Consider the following 18205-nt stretch of genomic DNA (forward strand, 5'->3'; position numbering starts at 1 on the left):
ATATTGAGATTAATTTTATCTCCTGGATGGACAGATGGACAATCAAGCTTAATATGTAAACGATTTTTGGTAAATCAAACTCTTCTTAAAGATAGCCTGAATGCAGTGGTGGTTTTGGTTATTTGGAGTGGGTTCATTTAATATGAACAAATGAAACCTTTGAAAAGTATCGTAAAACACAAATCTTATATCAACACTATCTCCAGAAATGGGATCATTTCCCTAATGAAGCAACAGAAAAACATAGATATCTGCTCGTGTCTCTTCTTGAGCTACAGTTAGTAATTGTGTGTCATCCGTCTTTGTACTTACAAAGCTGGTGGAAGCGCTTGCAAATGGTTTCTGCACTGCATTAAATGCCCCTTGCAATCCCTTATATATATAGAGAGAGTCTAGTTGTGCATGGCTTATGATCATAGCAACCCCCAGTGGAAGGCAAGCGGTGAAGTTCTTTCCCTCTGGATTTTCGAATAAAATCCTTGGAAGTAGATGTCAAGGCATACTAGTTTTCTTGCTCATATACTAGAGTACTTAATATATTTATCATATAAGATACTATTAAACAGCTTCCCCAATTTATCATATCAAAAGGAAAGGTACATGGAGTGTGTACAGTGTCATCATATGAAAATCAGATAGAACTTCTTTGAGTATCGAATATTTTTATTTCGTCAGATTATTATTATATCTAATACACAGACCAAAATTCACTAATTTAAACCGGTAAATAAACTTAATTTCTTCGACAATTATTGCGTTTATAGGAAGCTAAAACTCTGAAATATTTTGCGATCCGATCACGAGATCTAAAGAAAGTAATAGTTATATGGAGAAAGAACCAAATACATTTCTGACATATCGGATATGTTCATAAAGCCGAAAACGATAATTCAGTGTGCATAGAGAAGTACACATTTTGAGACCAACATTTGCAAATATCGTTAGCCAAAGGTTGTAACAATCTGAAAACAATTTTGAAAAAGTGTAAAATAATAACTCAATGGAACCTTCTAACACAATAAAAAGTCGGTTTGGTAAAATATTTTTTTTTGTAATTTTGTTTATGTTTCAACATCGGTACACTTGAACAGAACTGACTCTCAGAAAAATCAATTTCTATTCCAATCCTGAAATCTATTCTCTCGTAAACTTAGTATCAATATCGGTACACAATTATTTTTAGGTAAGAAAATTATTATTGGATCTGGGTTCAAAATCATATTGGAAGAATCTGCTCCAGTTCCGTATCAAAACTTAATAAACACATTTACAAGTATCGATTCTGTTGCCATTAACAGCAGAATATTCAGAACAAGTACACATAACTTGACTAATATAAAAATGCATTAAGTAATTCTCCAATAAGTGTATCGTTATTTCACATTTAAATGGACTAAATAACACACTGAATAAAGAGGGGAAAATATACGAAGTGTTAGACCGAGTAAATTCCGTAGTTCAAAAGCTCAAATATATTCAGTTAGAAGGATAAACATGAAAACAATGCCACAGAGTTTCGACAGCAACGCATATATTTATCTAAATAAATGTTGTACCTAAAATTTATAATGTAGAATACTCTGTGACATAAGTAAACCACACTGAAATATTTCTTTCTCGCTTAAAGGTGTGTATATATATATAACACCACAAACTTAGTTCAAAGAACGTTCTCCCTTTGTTATAATATCAAGCAAAAAATGGTGATTGATTTTCTTGTTACAACCCACATGTTCCACGAAAGAAATAAGACGAGATTCAGAGTATTTCTTCAGTATATTTTGAAGAAAAAAATACACCGCTTAGGAAGACAAGAAATATTGTTACATAGTAGAGTTGAGATTCCAACAGCAGAGCCAGAACAGTGGAATTTACCCCAAGCCACGACACCGCAAGATCAAGACACACAGGATGAAAAGAAGTCGAAAGACAGAACTAGAGGAAGAAAATAAATAAAGAAAGAAAGAAAAAGAGAAAGAGAGATGGAGGGAAGAACGAATGAAAGGCCTAGAAGGAAATTTCAGGAATTTAAAAACTGTGGGAGGGAAGGCATCTAGCTCCCACAGTCCCACTTCCAAATTCAATTTATGACGGAAAATTAGTTCATCTGGGAAGTGAGTTTTTTTGTTTAAAGTACAAGACATGAAAGACTAAACTGTCTTTTTTTACTTTTAACTTCTCTGTGAGAGTACTTATCTGTAAAATCTCGTTTGTAGTTGATTGAAGTGAAGCACACACACTTCGAAGCACATAAATAGTTCAATCTTTTCTAGAAGAAGAAACATTATAATTTTAACCATCATTTTTGGACTTTTTGTGTTGTTTTAGGCTCTAAACTCCTTACCTTATGAATTTTTCTTTTCAATTATTTCTAAGTAATACAAACGTAAATGAGGGTAAACTATAGCAAACCCAGGAAGAAGATTAACCTGAATCATACATTTATGAATGAATCTATACTGGTTGTTGAAGAAGTCAGAATTAAGATGTGTGTCACAAGCAGTGATACAAATAGGTAGGACGAGTCACCGTAGCTGGCCAATGCTGTGTAGATAGTGGAAGTGTTGGTTTGTGTCTCTGGTTGTATACTATGTGTAGTACTGTGAAGATGAAAGCTGCTGAGCACAGAAGTTTACAACAGCGTCCCCACATGATGTTGGGCAAACATAGTAAAATGCAAGTGTTACATCAGTTTCTCGACAAAAGTGTCAGTCGAAGAACAATGTACAGCGTGGTTGCGAGATACGAAAAGAACATTGTCCTGAAAATAAGAAAAACCCGGAAGAATCCCACTTTTGTACCAGCGGAAGCTTCAGAAATTCAAGAAAATAGTAGATAATCACATCGAAGTTAGGGCTCGTAAAGTGGGATATAAATTCGCGCTGTCGAAGGACATTGTCTACTGTACGTCGAAGAAACTTTGCCCGAAGTGTTATCAACGCAGTGTAAAATCCCAATATACCGCCAAACAACTGCAAGAAGTTCTCGAAACATATAGAGCATTGCGTTAAACAGTGCTGAAGGGTAATATTGTCATGGACGAGAAAAGTACTTTTCATTTGCAAATAGTAATAATGTCACAAACCAGGCATTTCACAGTACAGAGAAGTCAGCCACAACATGAATGTAAAATGTATCTTGAAATCGATATTTGAGCCAAAGGTCTCAATATAGTGAGCGATAACCGCAAAATGTACCTCCAGCATTTTCATGCAAAGGCGAAACGGAGCAACTGTGAGCACGGATATGTATATTTCAAAATGTCTGTCAGAGCTGCTTGTGCTTATCAACAAATATCACCAGCACGACAAAAGCATATTTTGACCGATACTTTGTTCTTATATTATGCCACAAAACAATTGGATTGGTTCACCGCTAAAAACATACTGTTTGTTCCAAACCATGTCGATGTGTCATAAGTTTGTTTGAGATAGTGTGGACAATATTATTCCGATTGGTGTACACAAATAGTTAAGAAGCAACGTTAGTTGAACAGTTACAACGACTGATTCCATATTGCTCCATAAAATTAACATAAATCTTCTTCAGTGAATGGTGCTCGCGTTCGTAAGAAACTGTAGCAAATTGTGGGTATATGTCCGTAGGCAATGCTTTTGTGTTCTGTTTGTGTAGTACAGTATGTGCATGTTGTCACGAAAAAGCTATGGTTTCTTTCTATTTGTTTCCTTGTTTGTAATGGGTTGCATTTTGTGCCACTATTTCTGATACGTTTCTTAAATACCCTATAATACCCCAAGTATATGAGGTGTTAACATCAAAAAACTATTTTACGTTTCATCATAAAAAACTTTTAACAACTAGAAATATATCTGTATGATATCAGTTTAAATAAAGTCAATATTCTAGGCTTTATATGCCCTGTCACAGCCCAAGTACACGAGATTTTAATATCGTAAATTAAGATGATAAGCTACTTAAATTAGAAAATGCTATTATATGCAGCAATATTATCATATACTGAATATTTTTGTCGTATATCGAAATCGCATACCGAATTGTTTTCAAAACTGACACACACACATCAATTCATACAAGCCATTGATCTGAATGAAATGATATGAATCCATGTAAATCCCTATGCGTTGTTTACGATTTTAAAAAAATCGAAACTAATAGATTTTGTGTGTGTAAACATAATATCAAATGTACTATTACCATGCCATCTATTAGAAAGAAACTGATATTGACATATCCTCATCAAACTTCTCGAAATTTCATTAGGAAGACGACAGTACACAATGAGATAATCGTATCTCAATATTATAATTAATTGTTTAACCTTTATTTGTCTTTAAATAAAACAATATCCAAACATAACACATCGACAGAGTATTGAAATGAACAAAATGACATATTTGACGGTAAATTGTGATGCGAAATTTTCGCGTACTAGTTCGGACTCAACTTTTATAATAATATCCTCAGCATTAAGTATAAGTAAGATACATCTTTTCAGCAATATCCATGTTTGTTGTCGTACGTATCAACCTCTTAAACAACATATCTAAATTGACGCTTACTGTATGCATTGGCAATGACATGACAATTCTTTTTGGTAGGACATGCATACAAACTATAGTATTTAGAGGACTTTACTGAAAGATTTTTAAAACATCTTCTTCAGTGAATGACATCTTCTTCTGTCACACATACTGTAATGACAATTTTTTTTAAAAAAAACATAAATTCTGCACATTTTTTTTACCAAGTAAGATATAGCCTATACATATATATATATTTCTATACTAATTAGAAGAAAATTACTAATGTGAAATAGACATTTTTACTTCAACCTTTAAGTGTAGATATCAGTTGAACACTGACTACCGTTTTCTTCACTTAGTTAAAAATTTCATGAGCTAACTAGTCAATTATGGACACTAAGAGACGTTGATGGTGAATCCTTTTCATCAAGTGTTACAGTACTTAACAATGTTTCTTCTAAAGGCGTAATTTGTCAACCTGGAGGTCGCGAGGGGAGGCGAAAAAAATAAATTCAATTAGGACCTAGTAACGGAAAAAACATTTTCAAATATTATCTTGAATTTCTTGTCATGATAGACATTTTTATTTTCACATTTATTGTGAAACTGCTATTCCTGTTATTCGTATTACTACATAAGACTAACACACATATACAACTATAAGCAATAAGAGAAATAATCGAAAAATATATTACGAACCGGAAATTACTTATAAGAGTCACTGGTAGAGGGATGCGATAAAAGGGGAGGTCATGATGTGAAATAGGTTGAAAAAGCCTTTTCGAATGATTGTTGCTTAAACTGAGGATATCGGTTCTTCAATGCGCCTCTCACTATTTTGTTAAAACAAGTCAGGGATAAGTTAAAAAGAATGAAAATCATCAAACATAAAGAAAGTAAGCCAAATAGTATTTGTAAAATGAATTATTTCCGTATGGCCGGATACTCGAATTTCTCCGGTACACAAAATGTCTTCAAAATTAAACCATTTAACAACTTTTCCCACATATATTCTCCCTCTCTCTCACTATCTCACTACGTTAAGTATCTATTAAAATTTAAAAAAATGGAGAGTGAAAAGAGCCAAGACAATTAATACAGTTACCTATTTACTTCAATAGACAATTGAAAGAAAATATTTGTTCTTAGGTATGTATACGAAGAACTAAATATACAACAAACCCAAAACTTTATCTTTCTCTTTCATTGCTAGAGACATGGACATGTTATGGCCCTTTTATGTAGCAATAAACAATAATATGTTGTTAGGATGTACTTCAGCTCGTTAATGTCTGGTTGGAAACAATACCAAAAGATTTACAGATATTTATGCAACTGAGATGTTCTGAGGAAGGAGAACGAAAGAGACTGTAGGATAGAAGCATATTACAAGCAATAGTTCTTCGCAGAAGGTAAATACGTAAGAATTTTGTATAAAGAATTTTGCGAACCTGTCAATATTTCATATCACATAATTTTCTTCCCAGCGTTTTTAACGTTAGTTTCTAAAAGTTTTCAAGATATATGGTAACAATCTGTGTAATAGGAAGTTTACTTACGATAAAACACATACTTTTGTAATATTGATCGACCAGCGAACGAATTCAAGCGGCCGCATTTGTAACTAAAATGTAAATAGAAGTGTCACCACTCGACTTACATGTAATTAATCTATCCCATCCAAAACATAAATGTGAAAAATGGAGCCTAAGCTTGTACATTAATGACTGGTTTCGGGCAGGAAAAAGAATAGAGATATGAACTAATACCAAGTTCAATTGAAATTCAGAAAGCTGAATATGAAAGTTGCAACCTTAATGCTGAGAATAATTTGACAGGCAAAATCTCCCAGAGGTGATACTACACAAAATTTGTTTGCAGCACAAAAGTTACGAATTTCATTTTCCAATTTTCGGATTTCACTAACAAAGAGATGTACAAAAGTGTCACTCACCGATTTGAATGAAACTTTGCACACTTGTAGAACATCAAAAAATAATCGACACGTATTTTTTTTTTTTTTTTTGTTTCGGCAATGGTGAAGATTTAAGGACAGAAACCATCCTTTGAACGTTAGGGATGGTATCTAAACATAGACCGAAAACAACCATTTAATTTAGAGGAAAACATACTGGAAGGGGGGTAGGCCAGCTGATTCAGAATCCCCTGTTCATTTCAGGCTGACTGTCCTGAAAAGCTGTTACATTTTTTCGACTAAGTGTACCCACCGAAACTCGAAGCAGGGACCGCTCATAGCAAAGTCTATTGCGTTAGCGACTAAGCTACATGGAGCCACACATATTTAATAATTTTAATATAAAATAAGTAAACTACTCCATAACACAACAACATATTGCTGTTAAACACTACACTATATCTAATTAAAATAAATCCAAATGCATATTAATGATTTCTATGCACGATTTAATCACATAGTTAGTTATTCTTTTCTGTAAAAAAACGTGGAATATTAAACTTTCTATATATAGAAGAAAGGGATTTGGGGATTGATCCTCTCGATCATATAGTAATAGGGAACACCTCAAACGTTTTTCCATCTCCAAACACTTCTCTAATAACCTCATAATTTTCTCTTTTCCCTTAGAGTATTCACTTCCATTTCTCCCTTCTCAAATCTTACATTAATATTTAAAATACACATGGAACTACCCTTCTCAATTATTAAATCCGACTTGAGTTTTTTTTTATTTTGAAGATTAAATTCTGATTCCTTTGAGATATTATACCATGAATCTCAGAATGTTTCACAAACATATCAAATATTATATTATGTCGAGTAATTCTACGCGGGGCATGAGTAACACATTTCCCGATAATATGGGCCATCGTTTCTAAAAGCTATTGACAAGCTCTACATTCCAATTTAATATTCGTTTTGGCCCGAGCTAATACAATTCTAACGCCACAAGTATTGGTACGCATTTTAACAGCATTAATAAATATGTTTTTGGGAAGAGTTTCTTCAAGCAAAAAATTATTGTCAATAAGATTTATTCCACAATCATTTAATTACTTTGACTTGGCTTTTTTAGATTCCTAATTTTGAAACCAATCATGCTTCCAAGTACCTTTTTCTGTAGAAGAACAATTAAATTATATGGTATGGCGATTTTTAATTTATCCACTACCTTAATTTACATATTATCTAAATTACTATTCACAAGAAGGTGTTTTAAAGGATTAACCTTCACCTGCATACGCAATGTATGCATCAATTTTTAACTAGGCAAGTAATAAAATATTCATCATGTTTTGGAAGCCCAGGGCCCCTCTTTCTTTTTAGAATAAAAGAACATCAATAAGTTGATGGATGAATTAAGCGAATCTTCACATTTGATAGTTTTCAATAAAGAAAGACTATAATATTATAAATTTGACGAGTTTGAGTCGTATATGGGTGTGCATGATGTCTCCGAGGTGAAAGTGGCGAAATCCGTATTAAAATTGGTTTTGTGGTTATCTTATTATAAAGGAATAAAAAATAGGCCTAATGAACGTTAAAATTCTGTAAACTTTAACAATAAAATCTAGTGCAACGGAAGAACGAAAAGTGCTATTTTATCAGTTAATATTCGTTAAAAGTGTATGTTTGAAAATTTCAACAATAACAATGAGTAAAACAAAACAGTTTTAATAACTTATAACCATAATATGGATGCATCAAACATTTCAAATGATGTGCAATGTGTTCATTGTAATAAACATTTTCTTAGCCAAAGAGGCTTATCCATTCACACAGGCAAATGTCATCATGTGATACGCAGGAGTAAGGGAAGTAACGTGAAACTTCAACAGCCTACCAACTATATTTCAGATTTATTAACCTTAGATTTCAATGACAATTCATCTGAAATTTTATCCAAAATGAATGATCTTATGTCTCATCTGAAGGCTAATGTTCCGGTTCATCGTCGTGTCCCGCGCGGCGCTCGTTCATCGGTAGCTGATTCTTTATGTGATATTATTCGTAATATCAACAACACCAATAATGTGGGTTCTTGGATCGACCTTCTAGTTTTCCCTTACGCAGTGCTTTGCATCCCGCCGCGTTCTGAAAGAGTAAGTAATCTCACCACTTGGATGAAGCTAAGAGTCAGAAACTGGAGGGAACATCATCGTGAAGTATTAATGAAGCAGCATCGACGGACAAACGAACCTCGCAAACCACAAAAATCCGGCTCAATCAATACCAAGAGCATCGAACAAAAATTAGCAGATGGTGATATACGTGGCGCTATCAGACTACTGATATCCGATGACACTGTGGTTACGCCAGATACGTCAGTACTACATGCTCTCAGAGAAAAGCATCCAGCCCACGCTCACTCATTCTTCAATCCCGAACCACCTGAGGACTCGACTACAATAACTAAAGTCTCTTCCATCGAATTATTAAAGGCGATAAAATCCTTTTCCCCTCTGGTTCGGTAGGCGGAATGGATAATCTCCGTCCCTCAATCTTAAAAGATCTACTTACAAATCAAGACTTTGATTCAAGGGAACGCTTAATCACAGCCATTTGTGAATTTATGCACTTAATTATATCTGGGAAAGTGCCGACCATTTTACGACCAATTTTCTTTGGTGCTTCACTTATAGCACTGAAGAAGAAAAGCGGTGGAATTCGCCCAATAGCTGTTGGCAATGTTTGGAGACGCTTCTCAGCAAAAATTATCTGCTTCCGGATACGAGATTCTTTAATTAAGATACTATCACCAGACCAACTAGGGGTCTGTATACCATTCGGAGCAGAATCAGCCGTACATGCTGCCAGAATGTACTACTCATCTTCCCATACTGAAGTGAAAGCATTTTTGAAAATTGACTTCCGCAACGCCTTCAATGAACTCAACCGCGACTCAATGTTACAATCTGTTAAAACTAACTTTCCAACTTACTATCCATACATCTACCAATGCTACTCCGAACCAAGCAATCTTTTTGTAAGTGATAACATAATTCACTCACAACGTGGAGTACAGCAAGGCGACCCACTTGGACCAGCACTGTTCGCCCTAACCATCCATCACATTGTTAAGGATATTAACACAGATTTAAATATCTGGTACTTAGACGACGGAACCATAGCTGGAAATATCGACATAGTACTATGCGCTTTTAATAAAATTCGTCTAGAAGCTTCATCTATTGGATTGTTTCTTAACTCTGCCAAATGTGAAGTGAGTTTTCTGAGCGCCAGAGTTGATGAAATCCATGACCTTTACGAAAGGTTTAATGATGTAGCACCTGGTATCAAACTCTTATCTCCTACCAATGCGGAACTTTTAGGGGCTGCCATCTCTACCGAATCAAGGAGCAAAATTTTATTGGACAAGATATCAAAATTAGAATTCTTCTTTTCTCAATTATCAAAGCTTTCTGCACACTCCGCTTATTATTTACTACGAGCTTCACTCTCACTTCCAAGATTACTGTATTTCCTTCGTTGCTCCCCTTCTTGGCAGGATGATAAATTACTTGACAAATTCGACCACACTCTTAGAACAGGACTGGAATCCATTCTAAACTGTTCTTTGAAAGACAGTTCATGGTTACAAGCTTCCTTACCAGTGGAGAATGGGGGCCTTGGGATTCGTCGAGCCATGGATATCGCCATACCTTCTTTCCTCGCATCATTCTATGGCTCACGAGAACTAATTGGATCTCTTCTTCAGCAGCAGGTTGACTTAGACTCGATTCGAGATGTACAAGAATGCATCGATAAATGGACTAGTCTAGTTGGAATGGATCCCCCACCTAACGACAAAAGACATGTTCAGTCTGTTTGGGATGAACCTATAGTCAAGCTTCACTTATCTTCACTCCTATCATCAACCAATAACCCAGATGACAAAGCCAGGCTGTTAGCTGTCTCCTCCTCTAAAAACGGAGCATGGCTTCAAGCCCTACCTTCTCACACACTCGGCCTACACCTTTCTAATGAGAGCTTTCGTATTGCTACAGCTCTGCGCTTAGGTGCTAATATTTGTGAGCCTCACTTTTGTCCTGCTTGCAACGCATATGTTGATAATAAAGGATTACATGGTCTTTCATGTAAAAGAAGTGCGGGAAGACAATCTCGACATCATATTGTAAACGACATTATTTGTGGAGCCCTCGTTTCAGCGGGAGTTCCTTCAATAAAAGAACCAAATGGTTGTTGCCGCTATGATGGTAAAAGGCCTGATGGCATGACCTTGGTACCGTGGAAAAATGGAAAGGCACTAGTCTGGGATTTCACATGTTCCAATACGTTTGCTCCTTCCAACTTATCCCATTCTTCAATTCAGGCAGGTCTCGTCGCCGCTCACAGAGAATCAGACAAAAGACTAAAATACTCAAACCTATTGGACAAATATTGGTTTGTAACAGTAGCAATAGAAACCAGTGGGTCTTGGGGTCACGAAGGATCTAATTTCATTAATGAAGTTGGTCATCGAACAGCAATCAAAACTGGTGACCCCCGAGCTACTGCATTCCTTTTCCAACGTATCAGCATCGCCATCCAGCGCGGGAATGTGTCATCGATCTTGGGCACATTACCTCCTGGTAAAGAACTGGACGAGATTTTTCTTCTATAACACACAATAAGACGGAAGTAGAGACATCCTAGGAGGCTAACAACCACTTTGACTATGTTCATGAAGAATGTTTTGAATACAGTTTGGATAAATATAAGTTCTTGGAAGTCATGCTTAATTCCGGTAAATTTGGGAGTGGTAGCAACATTATCTACAGATTTTACTTTGCTGCTCAAAATCGTTAAAGACCCGAAAAATATTGTTGTCAAGCTGTCCGATGTTTATAAAAATTGTCCCTTTCCCACTTAGGAGCAGTATTTTTTAAAACGCTGAGTAGTTTGAAAACGGGAAAACATGTAGTATTCCTTTATTTTAATTAACTAACTAACTAACTCTATGGCCTATGGAACCCGGAGGTTCAGTGCCGCGTTCACAAAAGCTCTCCACTGACTTCTATCCTTAGCTAATTGGATCCAGTTTCTACTTTGTATTCCTATCTCTGCGAGATCCATCTTAATATTATCCTCCCATCTGCGCCTAGGTCTTCCTAATGGTCGTTTTCCTATGGGTCTACCAGTCAAGACTTTGAAAGCGTTTCTACTTTCTTCCATTCTAGCTACATGACCTGCCCACCTAAGCCTCCTAGACTTGACGACCCTAACAATGTTGGGTAAACCGTATAAACTATGTAGTTCCTCGTTATGAAGCTTTCGCCATTCCCCATTCTCGTTCCTCTTGGGTCCGAATATTCTTCTCAGGATCCTGTTCTCAAATACTTTCAGTCTATGTTCTTCCCTCAGAGTAAGCGACCATGTTTCACAACCATACAGAACAACAGGCATGATTATCGTTTTATATATTTTAAGCTTCAAATTCCTCGACAGAATTCGCGACGACAAGAGATTTTGAACCGAATAGTAACACGAATTCCCTGCTTTTAGTCGACATTTAATTTTAATTTTAATTACGAGTCTATATATCAACTTCCAACTTCAACGAATGTTCACATCCAGCACTCTATGAATAAAACAGGAAATTGAGTTTATTAAAAATATCCCCCTTGTACCCTTAAGAATGGAATTATCACAAGTGCAGGATTCGTGAGATTCTCAGTCTTTGCAGATAATTTACCCCTCTTTACTCCCATTAGGATACGTGTCTATTTCCTTCTATTTGTTTTTTAAATAAAAGTTTAGATATTATTATTATTAATAGTAATATGCAACTTACAAGCTGCGAAGTCTTGCAGCTGCTCGAACTCTGATGGTGACAGCTTCTCCCAGTGTAACGTCATCTTGATGACGAAGTGTGACGCAGGGGATTACGTCAAAGTTGATGAAGAAGGAGCCGAAATCGTGCCCAGAGCACTTGGCACACTTTGCGTATCACCATCCGCCACGCGAAGGACATCGGGGCAGTTGCATCCCATAATCCTCTTCATCTGCAATGAAACACGAGAACAAACTTGTATTAGCAACATTGATTGAAACACAAAATTACTTTGTATTGAAATTTATATCTATGCTAATGCCATACATCAAATTAAAACAAATATACAATATTGTTATATTGTATAACATAATAAAGCATTTAGATATGTATAAATACTGTAATGTTGCGAAACGCCTCTATCATGTAATATCTTCTGTCTGAGTTTGATAGAATCAACAGTACACGAGTAGTTTCCCTCTCCTTATTTATTACAAAATATATCAAAAGTTTATACGCTTATGTTACAGTCTTGCAAAAGGAGTTCAGTAAGATCCTTTGGATTGTCTTTTAAAGAAACATTATAAACTTAATGAGCTGAGTGTCCGGGAATCTCTCCTTTCCCCAGCAACCGGAGAGAGGTTGCGTATGTATGATGTCCTTGTCCACAGCAGCCGAGAAGGTATAAGGATCTGTCTATCTGACATATTTGACACTTTCTGGATAGCTTTTTTAAAGTACCTGTTGTTTGGCGGGCACCATAGTCATAATGAGTATGTAGACGATACCCACTTTATGATGTCTTGTGTTGCTTGCTGTATTGCATCCTGTATGATGGATTCGATTGGTTGATTTGTTTTGGCTACATCTGCAGTGATTGGTCGTTGCGCTTCTTCTTGCGTTCAGGTCTCTTGGGTGGAGTTTTCTTCGTAGATCTATAATGAGCGTGTTTCAGCTGATGATAATGTTTGTTATGTTTTAGATTATATTATGAAGTCTGTTTTGACTGTTGTTTTGGTCTCCCTAGATCATTTTGGACAGCTGTTGTGACCTATCCGCTGTCCCATTTTCTTGCATGTGGCGCAAAAATTTTGGCTGGTTGGTCTCTTGCAGTTGAGTCACGTATCCGCACTGGTAAAATTCCAGCATGGTAGTGACCGTACTGTCATTCTGGATGCTTTTGTTCTATGGATTTTGTCTAAAGGTAGACTTCCTTTGCGGACGAGCTTGTTAATTTGATCCAGAAAACCATCCTAATCAGGTACAAGACCATTGTTTCCCTGTGTTCTTATAATGTTACAGAAATTGAAGTTTTGCTTCTGAAGTTCTTTCTTGATGTCGCTCATGTTATGCTGAAGATCTGATTTATTCCCTTCATAACTCAGGTAAAGATACTGGTGTTCTTGTGGTGCTTCTTTATTTGTGTGATTACGTCTGTACTTGCGGCCTTCTTTGTATTTATTTCGGAGTTCTCTGTAATGTTTGCAGTTTCTATCAGTCTTTCAGTGTTCCGTGGTCGTGTGTGGTGAGAGTTCTTGTTTGTGTCTCCAGCTTGATTTGTGTTTTTCTCTGTTTGTGGGGAGGGTCTTTATAGTTGTCTTCATTTTTCTCTCAGTAGAAGGATACATTATCTCCGAAATTCTCTTCTTTGTGAGTTTGTACAAAGAGCTGGGAGTATTCGGGGATCTTGAAGGTGAAAAGTAGAAAGGCTTCGCCGTCTTTTGTCAATTTGCTGTGTATTACAAAATCTGATATTCATTTGTTTCCTTTCTTATCGTGACAAAGATGCCATCTAATTTTCGCCTCCTCAAACGTGTACGTTCTTTTGGTGGGGCTCAGTATTCTACAGTAAGATATGGCTCTGGGTCTTCCTCTTCGGAGTCATCTGTGTGTTGATTTACGTCGGCTGCGACTGACTATTCCGCTTCGGAGTCCTTCGTGTGTTTATTTACGTCGGCTGTGACATTTTATGCTGGGAGTAAGGGTTATGAAGATGGCTACCAGTAGCAACCGAAAACGTTCATCACACAATACTTCCTTGTTTCAGGCATATGTTCATCGAACATAAATGAAATACTATTTAAAAAAACAAACAAAAAAACAAATTGTTCCCGGTAATAGTGCAAATATGGCACTTGTTTTCGAGTGTTTTGCATAAGAAAATACTTGTTGCGGAAAAAGGATGGGTTAACATATAAGTAGTGGATTATTTATTTAAAGATATTATTGTTTAATCCACAATATATAGTTCAAATACTTAGTATTGAATCTGTTTACTATTACAGATATATTGTATATAGGGCAATATTTCTGTATAGAACATGTATTTTGTTGTACATGTTTTACCTCGGTAAAATTGTTTTCACCATGGCTTAGCATATAGACTATCCCGATTCTTTTTGCAAGTTTACTAACGAAATTGTTTACAGTTAGAAGTCTTGCGTAGGAACAAGTTTGAAAAAATTCAGTTCAGAAAGGGATACGATTTTTCATATTTCAAGAAATTGGAGGTTGGTTGAAAGAATTGGTCTATTCTTTTTGGAATAAGGAACAGATTCGTTTCGACTGTTTGAAAAATATTTAGGGAAAACTTTGAGGTATACAAAAACTCATCCGGTTGATCTTGCCATCTAAAATGCGACAGCTAACCAAACATGCTGCTTAGCTCTTCTTTTGAAATACTTCCTTAGTCTTCTAATGACATATTAGATATACCAATGGTAGAAATACAATACAAAGGAAACTAAAACTCGAAATTTCTGAATTGCATAAATGATGTGAAAAAGAATGGAATGATTGTCATTATATGTGACGTAAAATTAGTGTACTTACTGTAGGTGGTATTGAAAATTAAACATTCTACTTTTAAACGGCTAGTTTGTTAATGTTTCCCCAAATTATTCATGCCCCTTTTTAGTTCTTATAACATACAACACCTATTGTGAATATTAAATAACTTAAATCTTTCTCTTGACGAAAACTGACCAAATAAATTCGTGAAATATTTGTGTACTCATGTGAAATTCAATACTGTTGATCTTTTCTGACTCCTTCTATATTTCCTCCTTGCAAAGCATTGTTTCGTACAATTATGAGGTTTCAAAATGTTCTCTTTTCATGTTTCCGTTTGCCATGAAAATGTTTTGTTTAATTCATGGGAAATGCTGTCGACGGAAGTTGTACGTAAACGGAGATCGCGTTTGAAAGTTTCGTTTTTTTCCTTTCTTGTTTGCGGCCATGCGCATTTTCATCTCTCATGAATATTTGAGTCAAGATCCGGCAAAAGGAGAAACCTCTTTAGAAGCAGCTGCAGAAAAGGCGACTATCGTCAGAGTGCGAAATGCTATTTACTCCAAGAAAAGGGTTTCTCTCAGAGGCATGATTAAGGATTAAGTCAAATCGAGTGGTGTGATGTAGTCCAGAGACGTACTCTGGGTCATAAGATATCACACGCAGCAGAATCAAACGAGAAAAGAAAGAAAAGAAAAAATATTCTTTTTGCATACTCAGAGTGTTCAAGAGAAACGTCACTCGCTTTGTATCGAATTTCTTATAAAAAAAAACTAAAGCTCATTACAACAGATGCAAAAGCTTGGCATTGTATCCTGTCTTATGACAATTTAACTCAATAAAAATTGTTACTATCATTTACCGAAGATTTTAATTTCCTTTAATATTAAGACGTTTTAGTGTATTAAAGGCTTCTCAACTTCTGTAGGGTTTAAATTGCAGTTCTACTATTATGGCCATTTTCAATAAGGTAATGACATGTAGCCAATATTCCCCCAAGCCACTTTTCTTTAATAACTGTACTCAGATTAATCAAAATCATTTTCTTAACTTGTATCTCAAATTACTCTCCATCCTTAACGTAACACGATTTCTTTCCTCACAACGGAAATTATACGGATCATGGGTAACCAGGTCACAAGAGTCGTAATGTTTGTCATGGCCATCCGTAGTTTGGGCCTTGCTTCTCAAACCCACTTTACACCCGGTGACTGGAACAGACCCAAACTAGCAGATATCATATCATTTCTAAAGCATTATTGCAGACTTTGATAGATTAATGATGTCCACTATTCGAAAAATGAAATAAAATCTTTAAGTTTTATGTCCCACGCTATGCCGGCTAAAGGAGACGGTGATGACGGAAAATGAATGAAATGGTGGAATGAAGAAAGTGGGACAAAACGGGAGAGCCCTGAGAATACTCACGCACACGGTGTTTGCCCACCACAAAGTTCACTTGGCGGGGGCGGGGATCGAACCCGAGACCCTAAGCACCAGAAGTGAATGCTCTACCACTGAGCCACCTCGGCCCTGTCCACTATGCGAATTCGAATAATCACTTGTTTTCAATCTCTGATGTGACATTCTTAATAAAGATACTATATCTTGAATATTTTCATACATAATTTTTATGTTTATTCGTTTTCTCATTTTGGGAAGTAATGTAGTAGTTTCGAAGGCAGACTATATAAGAAAAATTAACAAAAGACTCGACTCGCCGGCGTTATTCCTATTCTACGCGATTTTTTCTTATGTTCTTAGGAGATTCTTCGCTTAGATTTCAACACCCACTATAAGAAAAACCAGTAGTTTTTATTTTCTGTGATTCTTGAGCGATTATACTCTTTCTTTGCAGTTACCTTTCGGTGTAATGTTTTAGCCATACTGAAGTGAAATGCGGTAAAAGGTTTAGTAAAAAAAAAAAAAAGGGAGGGACACACACATACTAGTTATAATTGCGTTAAGAGACCTACTATTTTCAATGTGTGTGAGGAAGTTTCATGTTCTCCGGTCACACCGGGAACCGTTCTGATCACTTCGGGCTAGGATTTGATTGTTTATCACGGGTAACGAAATTCATGGATCTCTCTTTATTTTCCGTAAGAGATTTAAATAGACAATCCGTTGTTCCCAACTTCGTCTCAATTACAGTACTGTATTGTGTCTCATGCTGTGACTCTGTTCAAACCTAAACCCACTAGACTAGTTTTACGGCATTCCCAAAACAAAATATATTACAGAATCTACTATCAAAGTGACAGCACTAGATGCTTCTATTCTAAATTTCAATATCAAAAACTGACTTCCCACTAATATATTTTCATACTTGCTTCTACGCCATCGTAATGTTCGTATATCAACATTTCTTTATTGATCTTCGTCGTTCTAAAATCGTCATTCTCTATTACAGATGTAACCTGTACTTTTGTGCATTTCTCATGCAACCTACACATTCCTTCTTATCTCAAACATCTTGATCTCATTCTATAATCTACAAGTATCGTAATTTTTGTTATATATTAATTTTTAGGATTTAGAAAAAATGCTGTATATATATTAGATAAACTAATAAAAATGTCCAATATCACTCCAAAGTAAAGTGTCCGGATCAATACTAGGAAATATTTTAAAAATACATTTTAAAAAATTGAAATACGAACAATATGATTTTGTTTGTAAAATATAATTTAATTGAAATTTCTTTTTAAACATCTGATATTTAATTGGAATTTTCTGTATTCTTAAAATTATTTTCTAGTAGAAGTTAAATTTCAACATACATTTGGCCAACCTTTTTTAATAAATAAATAAGATTGAATGGAGGTTTTCTTTTTAATTTAACTACATAACCATCAGTTGGTGTATTACACAATTATTTGAATTACTGCATATGCGGATTACACTAATACTTGTTGTATTAATACGAATACTTGGTATATGGCAATACCTGTTTTAATCTTAGCTACACTCGACACTCGATTAAACAGAACGAACGTAAAAACCTTCAACTTTAGAAAAATATTCTTATTTTTTTCAGAATACGCACAAGGGTGATTAATTCATCGACTGGTAAGAGGCAACCCAAGGTAGTCTGTGTCATACTATCTATTTCGAACATTGCCAATGATTCATGATTTCCTCTAGCGAGCTATTGGA

General features: G+C 35.6%; 1 protein-coding gene across 3 annotated transcripts in view; it reads right to left on the minus strand.

The window, feature by feature from the left end:
• The window catches only part of Dgk (diacyl glycerol kinase 1), a 527084-nt gene that overhangs the window by 260150 nt on the left and 248729 nt on the right, over nt 1–18205 (minus strand). For all 3 annotated transcript variants that reach the window (XM_081736412.1, XM_081736413.1, XM_081736411.1), the window contains one exon: nt 12278–12488. In XM_081736412.1, coding sequence (XP_081592538.1) covers nt 12278–12341 — 64 coding nt within the window. In that variant the 5' untranslated portion in view covers nt 12342–12488. The remainder of the gene's footprint in view (nt 1–12277; nt 12489–18205) is intronic.

Source organism: Thermobia domestica, chromosome 13, assembly GCF_964235325.1.
Source record: "Thermobia domestica chromosome 13, izTheDome1.hap1.1, whole genome shotgun sequence".
NCBI lineage: Eukaryota > Metazoa > Arthropoda > Insecta > Zygentoma > Lepismatidae > Thermobia > Thermobia domestica.